Source organism: Chlamydotis macqueenii, chromosome 1 (assembly GCF_036417535.1).
Source record: "Chlamydotis macqueenii isolate bChlMac1 chromosome 1, bChlMac1.mat, whole genome shotgun sequence".
NCBI classification, from domain to species: domain Eukaryota; kingdom Metazoa; phylum Chordata; class Aves; order Otidiformes; family Otididae; genus Chlamydotis; species Chlamydotis macqueenii.
In genome coordinates this window covers 85,450,351-85,461,176 of record NC_141556.1, presented here as the reverse complement: position 1 = coordinate 85,461,176, position 10,826 = coordinate 85,450,351, and the positions used below count along the sequence as shown (strand labels likewise).

General features: G+C 45.8%; 1 protein-coding gene across 1 annotated transcript; it reads left to right on the top strand.

Annotated features, from left to right (window-relative positions):
* Window positions 1-2,792: 2,792 nt before the first annotated feature.
* LOC104474258 (trypsin I-P1) lies at window positions 2,793-6,029 on the top strand. Its single transcript, XM_086766125.1, has 5 exons — window positions 2,793-2,832; window positions 3,522-3,690; window positions 4,271-4,524; window positions 5,001-5,137; window positions 5,880-6,029. Exons 1-5 carry the CDS (start codon window positions 2,793-2,795, stop codon window positions 6,027-6,029), a joined length of 750 nt encoding a protein of 249 aa, XP_086622251.1.
* The last annotated feature ends 4,797 nt before the right edge of the window (window positions 6,030-10,826 follow it).

The following is a 10,826-nucleotide window of genomic DNA, read 5'->3' as shown; positions in this document are numbered from 1 at the left end:
CCCCTTGGGCCACTCATAATTTTACACAGCCTGGTAATGTTCTACCTCCACTGTCTCTCTAGGAGACTGAGAGTCCAAGTCTTGGATATGGGTGGAAATAGAAGAAAAGCAGAATGCTGTGCCATTGAGGAAAGAGAAATGCAGAAGTGATACCCAACACCCAAAGACGCTGGGAGGGAACTGAATGCTCTGGGCAACTGTAGCCTCCCACAATCTCATCATCATGAGCATCCCCGGAAAAGCAATTGAGAGAAACAGGATTGAGTTTCACAGCACCAGCTCCAAATCCGCTCTCCTAAAGTGTTGCAGAGGCCAGTGAGCTACAGAGGAACTAGCAAGAGCCAAAAGTGTTTGAGACTTCCAAAGTCTTCACAGCAACTCCTGAAATACCCTCCTGAGTTCTTGCTGTGCTACTCTGAACCATGAGGCTTTGTCTTTACCACCCCGAGTCAGGAAGAGAACAGAAGAGGAGAAGCTGCCAAAGAACTTAACAAATGAAACACGTGCAGCCTTCACACTGGCACCTTCACTTCCATGGCACCTTTGGAACAGGGTGCAAGAGCTGTGTCATGGTGGAAAGCACATGATGCACACTTGCGTAGCCTGAGAAATGGCAAATGGCAAATGTGGCTGAGAGTGTCAGCAGAATTTTAATTTGCTGGTAAGAAGCCAGGGGTGAGCAAGAGAGGAAGGAAGCCCTGGTAGTGAAGAAATGAGAGAGAATATGAAGGCTCTGCAGAGTTGGAGGCTGATGTTATAGCAGAATGTAAGAAAGAGAATGTAAGTTATTTGTTGAAACCACTAGAGCAGTGGTCTCCAAACATTTTTGATCATGCACCCATATCAGTAAAATATTTTTGAGCTGCACCCTCAGTATATGTCTGTTTAGTAATTGATAATTATATACATACAATACTGAAGTTCTAATGCTTTCTTCCCACACTGCAGTGGATCGTGTCGTGACGCCCCCAGGGATGCATGCACCCCTCTTCGGAGACCACTGCACTGCAACATCCTAAACCAGGAGCCTGTCTCTGAACATTGATTACAGACACAAGGAAGAGGAGATGCAAAACCCTTCCCCAGACACTCTCCTGGCCTCCAGTAACAGGGGACTCAATGTGCCTAGGTCAGATGGGATGTCTTTCAACCAGCTCCTCCCAGGCAGAAGCGACTTGGGAAGAGTCAACAGTGCCTCCACCACCAAGCTTTGTGAGACATACAAGGACTAGCCTCAGAAACTCCTCCGCTTTGTGCTCCTGGGAAACTCTATTTCTATCAGCCCACAGTCTCGCCAGGTTTCCTTTTTCCCAGGATCTTGCATCAGCCTGGAGAAATGTATTTGCTTTATCTGAGTCCAGTGATGATATAGCTGACAGAAATACTTAAACTAGGAACATAGGAGCTAAGAACAATGGGATTAGATAGCTTTGGTAATTTTTTGCCATGCTTTGTCCTATTACAGGTCTTTCCCTTTTCCGCAGGAAGCTTCTAATCCTTAGGATTTCTCCACAGGATAAAACTTGTTTGTAAGAAAACTGTGCACTGATACCAGTTTAAAGCCCAAGATGAATCATGCAGCTCCTTGGAGGAGACCCTGGCCTTGGACTGGTGCTTTAACATGAAGGAAAATTTCCATATGGACAGTGCCGCTCTGTGTACCAGTCCTCCTGGTCTCTCAAAAAAAAAAAAAATGATCAAGAAACGGAATAGAAAGATTATTCCTATTTAGTCTCTCATGCCATTTCAGCATCTCAAAGCACAGGACTTCTGTTTACAGTCAATTGAGGTTATCCCGTGTCTTTCAGGAGCTAACACAATGAAGTTGGCAGCTGCTTGGAAAATGATTGTTCATCAAACGCATTAAGCTTTAGCAAACTCTGTCAGGAGAGAAATTATCACTCTTTCAGAGAAGGATTTCAGGATTTGTGTTCTCAGTGTTTTTGTTCGTATACGTTACATCTATAAACATCATCAATGCTATGCTGGAATTCTTGTGTCAAAAATGATTGTCTATAGAGCATTCCAAAGCTAAAGTTAAAACGTGGTTCGGTACTTAGGCTGCTATTATCATATAGATTAGGTGAGAGAAATTAGGAAAGAGGAAATCTTTCAAAGACGTACGGTGCACGTTTCCACATTTGATGTTTTGATCTGGGAAGCAGTGGGGGGCACAGACTAGTTTTTTCATACTCACTTATTGAAATTGCTTTTGAGTAATTTTATTTGGGAAAACACTGTCTTTGATATGATAAAAACACACACACACATTACTTAAGAGGAGGAATTTGCTAAAACAGGCTTAATAACACTGAGAGGTTTTGTTTTGGAGTTGTTTTTTTTTCTAAAATGAATGTATAGTATGTTACAGTCTATTACCTACAATACTTGGCTTCTGGTGGCAAAGTAGGCATTTTTGAAAATGACACCATCAGCGCATAGGAAACTCAAAAGGGTTTGAGAGTTGCTTGCAACAGGTGCTGCGTGTAAGAATAAGACAGATAAACATCTACACATCTTCCAAAGCCCAACTGTATTTTCAAATTGAAGGCTGCCCTCTGAAATAATTTAAAATAGCTCTCTATCTTAGGAAAGGTTTATGATTAACTGCTATGTTATTTGTACTTTCTACCAATGCCTCCTAGAGCCCATATTTGGATCTTCAAATTTTCCACTGTGTACTTTTTCTCTGGAGAAAACCTTGGACTAGAGATAAGACCATTTCAAAAAACGTATTTCTAGCAGCTCACACTTCCAGTCCACCAGTCTGGGCTTGAGGCTGTATCAAAATCATGAAATACATACTGTTTGTTGCCTTTGTTGGTGTGGCTGGTGAGTATATTTTTTACTTCTAGTTTTGTAATTTATAAGGAAGCTCATTTTCTGAGCAACTTGGCAACGTAGTCTATTGTGAGAAAGTGAAGTCCAGTTTCAAGTGGCAAAGTTTTAAGGCAGAGCAGTGCAACTTCTTTTGACTGCTGCTGTCTGTTCATAATAGCTCGTTTCAAAAAATGTGGACTGAACTCCTTCATAGTGGTTCTTGACCCAGGAATACTGAAATGTGTCCATCGCTTCAAAAAAGACTGTCTCTCTCTTAAGGGTTATGAAGTAGAAAGATGATACCTCTGGCTAAAGCTGCTGTAAATTTCCGGATTATGAGCGAGTGCTCCAAGGAAGTATTGTTGCAGACTTGTACTTCCACACAGTCCACTAATGACCGCTACTGCAGACAGGATCCTGGGACAGACATGCCTTTGATCTGGTCCAACAAGAACATTTCTATGTTCTTATGTTCACTCTGGGACTAGCAGTCAGAGCTTGAGATGCTGATACGTGAGACACCAATCTAAGTCTCATCATCTTAGTTTAGGGAGCAGCAAATGAATGTCCGTTAGACTTCCCACCACTGCTACCGTGAGGTTTTATAGAAGTTGAGCCTACAAGTGAGATGCTTCAGTCAGTCACAGGGGCACAAGATTCCTTATGCCAGAAGTTGATATATGCCACTTCTTATCTCCCAGTTGCCTTCCCCATCAACGCCGATGATGATGATGACAAGATCGTGGGAGGCTACACCTGTACAGCAAACTCTATCCCCTATCAGGTGTCCCTGAATTCTGGGTATCACTTCTGTGGAGGTTCCCTCATCAACAGCCAGTGGGTCGTGTCAGCTGCTCACTGCTACAAGTCGTGAGTGGAAAAAATCATATTCTTCTGTAACCTACTTCTTTCTTCCAGTTCACTTCTAGCAGGAATTCTGAGCTGTGACATCCAAATAAGTAGGTGACTCTGTTCTGACAGGAGGCAACTGAGGAATGGGTGGCTCATTCAGGAGGCCAGGCTGAGGCATTATGAAGGGTTTTCCACTTCTGAAAATGTTTCTGCGAATGCAGAGCACTTTCTGAAATGACAATGTCATAATCTAGCAGCGAGTTACAGGCTGTCATTTCTTATAAATGGCATTAATCTTGCTAAAAATTAGTCCCTGGAGAATGGGAAGAGGAATGAGGCCAGAATGTTTGAATAAGCACTGTTATAGATTTAACTTGTCCCAGCTCAACAAAATAAACCCATGGAAATTCACCACCTGTCCTGGGAGTGCGTAGGATCTCAGTGTGGATCCCCAGGACCTATTGCAGGACAAGAAAGATAACCTGCATGAGAACAGCTGCTACGATAGCGATGTTGAAGTGAGGGCATACGGTGACGGGGAGGTTCCTCATAACCCATCGGTAGCAGTCAAGTATATGCCATTCCTTCTCTTTTCCAGTCGCATCCAAGTGCATCTCGGGAAACATAACCTGGCCCTCACCGAATCGACACAGCAGTTGATTAGCTCGGCTAAAGTCATCCGCTACCCTGGCTACAGCTCTGCAACACTGGACAATGACATTATGCTCATCAAGCTTGCCCAACCCGCCCAGCTCAACCGAGCTGTCCAAACAATTCCTCTGCCTACCAGCTGCGTGGCCACAGGCACCACATGCCTAATCTCTGGCTGGGGCAACACACTCAGCAGTGGCAGTGAGTACTCTCTGGAAATGTACAGCATCATGAGGGCCCGGGAGATGCTCTAAGACCTCACAATTAACTCCAAACAGTACAGGGTAAAATGCAGAGAAGTGCTGTGGAACAGGCCTTTTTGAGGGATCACCCCGGGTAGGACAGTAACTGTTTAGCTGCTTCAAAGGCAAGCCTTTATAAGGTCCTTCCTCTTGTTCTGTGTTATCAACATGGACTCACTTGAGTCATCCATATGCCGTTCACCTGCGTGTTCACTCTGCCATAAATTCTGTGGCCTGGCGATATCAGCTGTGGCCCATGGGTAGAATCTGCACCATGTGAACCAAAGGAATCCGTGCTGTGATTCCTTTTCAGAGGAAAAATGACGACTGCTAAAACAGGATGCTCAGTAATTGCATTTCTGCTAAGAAAGATCTTCTCCGGGCTCTGAAATGAACTCAGAGATGTCATCAACCTCTGTCTCTATTTTCTTGTAGGTCTGTATCCAGACACCTTGCAGTGCCTGAAAGCTCCTGTACTCTCCCCAAGCCAGTGTGCCAAAGCCTACCCTGGGCAAATTACCAATAACATGATATGCGTAGGATTCATGGAGGGAGGAAAAGACTCCTGCCAGGTAAAACATCTGCCTCTCCTTTCCCATTCTCTCCTGCCTTTTGCTAGCAGAAGAGGCCATCACATTAGAGATTCTCCTGTGCTCCAATACTGCACTGGCATGTCTGAGTGCTGTTTTTTTGAACAACAGCAGAGGCTTAGGGGGAAAGTTGCTTATTGAGTGAGGCTAGGTTTTTCCCACTCAGTTAGTCATTGTCCCTTTTTTGAGACAGTGAATATGTCTGCCCTAATTCTCCACAAGCAGACTGTGCCACCTCCTGCACCTTAGGCTGTTGAAAATGGATAAGGGCTGCACGAGAGAGTTAATGGGAATCACAGTGACTTTTGAGTTCAGGATGCAAAAGTTATTTTTGGACTCACCAAAAATGAAACAGCCAGTCTGCCAAGATCCAGGCAGTCCAGAAAATGAACACACTTGACAATTGCTCTGCATTTTACATATGCCTAGCTCCATGGAAATATTTGGCAGAATAATATTTAAGACACACATACCGTAAGCATCTGCCGAGGGCTGCATCCATCAAAAATAGGCAGCTCACTCATCCTTAGCTGTGGTGCTCTTGGAGCTAAAGTAGGGATCAGCAGCATCAGGTGTAGAGTGGTAATCAGAAATACCCTTTGTAGAACTTCTATGTAGGAAAAGCCCAATGGAGCTCCCTCGAGTGTCAGTGATTTCTGGGATCTCTGGCTCATCACTTACACTGATACCATTTGCTGAATATCCATATCCTTTACGTGCACAGGGGGATTCCGGCGGTCCAGTAGTCTGCAACGGGCAGCTCCAGGGAATTGTTTCCTGGGGTATAGGATGTGCACGGAAAGGCTATCCTGGGGTTTACACCAAGGTTTGCAATTATGTCTCCTGGATCGAAGCAACCATTGCTGCCAACTGAGACACTCGTTCTGTGTGACCTGCTTTTTCTCGTCACCCTTTTCTCCTGCTTTGGGACTAGACATACCAAAAATATCATAAAATAAAGACTTTCAGGCACCCCTTCTTTGCACGGTGTTTCTCTGCGTACTTACGTAGGCTACAATATGGAGGACAGAGGCAGGGAATGTCACTCCGCGGAAAATATTTAGTATTTGTAGTGGCTCTCAACTAGCAGGACCTTGGAACCTTTTTCAGACTCATCTTCAGGACTCTCTCGGTCAGTTACATGCAGCCATTTCTGGAGCAGAAGTTTATCTGCATGTACTCAGGTGCTACAAAACTGCCTAAAACAGCTGAGCGAGGGATGCTGAATAACACAGGCAGCATGCTCCTCTTGTAGAAAACAACAGGCAGCAACCTGAATGCCCCCATTCCCACCCCTAACAGTAGGATGGAACATTCCTAGGGGAACCTCCCTGAAAGCTGTACTTGGGGAATGAAAAAACCTCTTTCTAGGGCTTGCTCTCTTCAGGTACCAGTGCCCCTGGGGCTGCTCTCTATACCTTTTAGCTCAGTTAGCTGGTCATACTGGGCTTCCTTGGTTTTCCTGGAAGGCTCAAAAGGACAGAGATGTTCCTGGGTTCTGGTTTTAACTGCTCCTAACCCCAACTGGCACTGGAGTTGAAAGTCCATAAAAAAGCTGCCAAAGTTGCCAATAGGCTGTGTAGCCATCTCCTAAAAAAAAAAAAGAAAAGACTCTGAGTAAAAGAAAAGGCGAGAAAGAGCAGAGAATAGGTGAAATGGGGAGAAGTTTAAAAGAAATCTGACACTGGATGAAAGGGAGGGAGAGGAGAAGAGCAGGGCATGAAGGAACAAGTGTCATTTGCCTACAGAGAGGTTTGTGCCTGGCTCTCTCAGATGCTTTGTCACAGAAATATCTCTTCGGAGAGTAATAGGTGCCTGAGTCATTGAGACAGGCATAATATACCAACAGGACCAGACCGTAGCTTTGTGTCCCATTGCTCTGGAAGCACGAGCTGAATTTCTTCTCTGCATCTGCCCTTTCCCAGTAAAAGCCCTGAGCTGTATCCTGGCATCCTTCCCTGCAGCCCGTTTTCACCAGGAGACAGAGTTCTTATCCAGGAGCAGCTGAAAGTCACAGGTTCTCCCTCCCTGACCGCTGTTGAGTGGAGGTGGTTGATCTCTTTGCCTGGTGTGTTAAGGGGGAAGGGGAAGAAAAAGTTGGCGGACAGAGGAGAGGATGCAATGGAAAAATGATGAGATGAAAATGGGGGAAAATAAATACTTTTATCATCAGGCAGAGTGCATTGTCAAATATGACAGACAGGGATGTTGAGGGGTCTGGAAACAGCCCCGGTCCTCTGTCACTATCCGCCCGATGTGTCAAGGTCTCCAGCGGGTAAAGAAAAAATTCCACTTTCCAGATTATAGGCCATTCTTGATTTTCAAATTGCTGAAATATCCTCACGGGATTTTCCCTCTTACATGGCTGGAGCGTCACTAATGCCTGCAGTGGACAGTGCCGTGAAGAGGTCACTCACAAAGTTGTTCCCTCCTTTGTGCTGTCTAATAAGAGCAACAGACATCCGCAGAGCACTGAGATGTGAGGACACTATTTTTCTTTCTCTCTCTCTGCTGATGTTTCCACATACTACTTTTATCACACAGCCTCTGCACAGCAGGCGTGAGAGGATTACAGAGCTGTGAGCCCTGATAGGAGCCTGAGGTTCAACTGGACAAAGCGCCCTGTACTTTCTCTATTTTTCTCAGGAAAAAGCCCAGTGGGATCAAATGCAATGTATTTGAGTGCGCATATGAAGTCATGCCTGGCACGGCAGGAAGGGAAGTAACCAAGTGGCAGCAGCACTTAATTAAAAGGCTCCAAAGACGAGACAGAGCTAAAACTCTCTGTCAGTCCAGCTTCTCCAAAGAGGCACAACACTTGGAAGAAGGAAGCGTTAAGAATAGAAGTGGGCAACAAATTAATGCCAATTTGTGTAAAAGTCAACATATCTCTTGGGGAAGCGTCGAGGGGAGGAGCTGTGACTCAGAAATGACACTGTTCTAGAATAAGAAGGAATAGCTCCTGAGAAAATGACGGGGGGCGGGGGGCGGGGAAGAAAGTGAGAAAAATTAGCGGTTTTCAAGAAGCGGAGATTGCAACACCTTTATTAGCCCATGGGTCACAGCTGAGATGTCTGCTGTTCAATGTATTTGGAAAAGGAGGTAACAAGATTTCCGAGGAGATCTCAAATTATCCTAGATAAATCTAAATACTACAGAAAAAAAAAAGGGGGAGAATGCATCAAGGAAAATAAATAGCACAAGAAGGGAGCAAAATATCTTAAAAAAAAAAAGGCAAAAAAGAAGGGGGAAAAAAGTGATGTAGAGAGAAAGATAAAATCTGCTAAAGGTGCAAAAGGGTCATTAGTGAACAAGCCTGTCCCAGACAGCTGGTATGAACTGAGCAGTGGAGTCTGAGAACACACATGGGTCTATTTATTCTGTGGGCATGTGTCTGTAACTGGGAGACTTTACACTAACAAAACAGCTTTGATGTAATAGGGTCCTGAGACACCTCATTCTCGGGGCCACTTGGGTTTATGGGTGGATGTCTGCAGTCTGTGGACTGGGAAGAGCTTCATGCGCAGGCTATTAGCTGTTTGCAATAGCTATGCAGCTATTACATAGCTACCTGATACGGAGAAAGACAACCCTAGCTGAACAGAAAGTTCTGGTCTCTCCCGAGTCTCTTATATGCTTAATGTTGACATTTTCCTCCCAAGTGTCTCCAGAAATGCGGGAATAGTCATCTTCCTCTCAAAGATTGCTAACAGTTTTCTCAAGCATGTGGTGCTTAACAAGAAAGGGAAACAGAGAAAGCATTATGATGCCCATATGAGGTTCTGGCAATATCAGCACAAACAGAGGCAGCAGAGAAATTCTGGTTACTTTCCTCCAACGAGCGAGCGAGGTGCTGGAAGCAGTTAGGTTCCTCTGCCCTCATACAATTAACAGGTATGGGTCACTTCTCATTCTTTGTCAGACTCATATTTAACAGTCTGGCTTAGAGCTCTGGAGGCACTGTGATATGCAACTTCACAAGCGTAGTGCTCTATGGTTCTGTTCATGGGTGAAAGGATGGGGAGCAACTTGAAAGCAGCTGTTTAAAAGCTCTGTCGCTTCTGGGTTCTCAGAGGTGAAAGATATGCCAAAGAAAGCTACGTGCACTGGCAGACTTCCTGGCTTGCACAGAAATGTCTGCGTGCAAAGCACCATCTGTGCCAAGGCATAGGGTCTGTTACTGTGGGGTTTGTTACTCCTGTTTGCCTGCAGCTTCCTGGATTGCCGAAAGCAATGATGTGAGCTGGAAGAAAGAACTTGCTGGTGTGTCTGCTCTTGGTCACAGGGAGAGCACTCCTGTAACCCCTGCACTCCTCTTCAGGGTATGTCACTGAGCCCAAAGTGGTTTAGGAGCCTCCGCAGTGGCTTAGGAGCCTAGGGCTCAAATCAAACATCTTGTGCTCACAGGATGTCACTTGGAGAGCAAAGCCGATAACCTGCCCCATAACAGGAGCTTCTGTGCTAGTCAGCAGTTTACCCACTGAGTGTCTGACAACTGCACCACAGAGGCTGTCTGGCATTACTGCTTACCCCTGGGGTCCCTGGAGAGGGGATTCAAGGAGCCTTCACGCTCAATACAAGAACACCAATTCCTAGGGACAGACGAGTCCTAGCTCCATGCATCCCTGGGGCCTGGCTCTATGTAATCTGTTTCATATCATTCAGAGGGTGGGTCTGGGGAAAGGTCAATGTCCTCCATGCCATGGCATGCACACCTTCCCTCACCTGTACTCCCCCTCCCTCACCTGTCATCCTTGCCATTGCATGGCAAGGGCTTCCATGGAGGTAGTCTGAAAGCTTTCAGAACAATGGCGGAACCAGAGGGGTTACCATGGACAGCGACCATGCAACTGCGGTGCTTCTCTTTTCCTTGGCTTGAGGGTGGAGGTGGTGGTGGGAGACTTGGCTCCCTGTGTTCCTATTCATAGTTTCTGTGTGCTAGTGAGTCATAGAATCATAGAATGGTTTCTGTTGGAAGGGACCTTCAAAGGTCATCTAGTCCAACCCCCCTGCAAGGAGCAGGGACATCTCCAACTAGATCAGGTTGCTCAGAGCCCGATCCAGCCTGGCCTTGAATGTTTCCAGGGATGGGGTATCTACCACCTCTCTGGGCAACCTGTTCCAGTGTTCCACCACGCTCGTTGTAAAAAAATTTCTTCCTTTTCTATAGTCTAAATCTGCCCTCTTTTAGTTTAAAACCATTACCCCTGTCCTGTCTCAACAGTCCCTGCTAAAGATTTGTCCCCGTCTTTCTTACAATCCCTATTTGAACCCAGATTGCACATTCTCTTTCTGCTGAGGAGCAAACAAACTTGCCTCTTCCTCCTACCAAGCTGAGAGCTCTGGAGAGGGTCATGAAGTTGGGCTAGGTCCTCTCCACCAAGCCCAGGACCTCACTCTCCTCCCCTCTTCTCAGGGCAAGGCTGGGCCCAAAGTTGAGGAACAGAGGTGCCGCAGGAGGAGCTTGAGACACAGTGAAGTCCTAACTAGTGTATCCAGATTCCAAAAATATCCAAGAAAGTAACATAAAAAGCCTGAACTCTAGGTATCTGAGTGTGGGGAGAGGATGACAGGAAGGGACAGGGGTGCCTACTGGTAGCTTCCATGCTCTTGGCTAGATCTTTCCTGAGCCCAGGAGGCAAACTTTTGGGGAGTCAGATGGAGAGGTTGG

Excerpts from the sequence above, each read along its gene's own strand:
- LOC104474258 (XM_086766125.1), top strand. The coding sequence starts at position 2,793 with ATGAAATACATACTGTTTGTTGCCTTTGTTGGTGTGGCTG. Across the intron at positions 2,833-3,521 it reads TGCCTTTGTTGGTGTGGCTG|TTGCCTTCCCCATCAACGCC; the intron begins GTGAGTATATTT and ends CTTATCTCCCAG. Across the intron at positions 4,525-5,000 it reads CAACACACTCAGCAGTGGCA|GTCTGTATCCAGACACCTTG; the intron begins GTGAGTACTCTC and ends ATTTTCTTGTAG.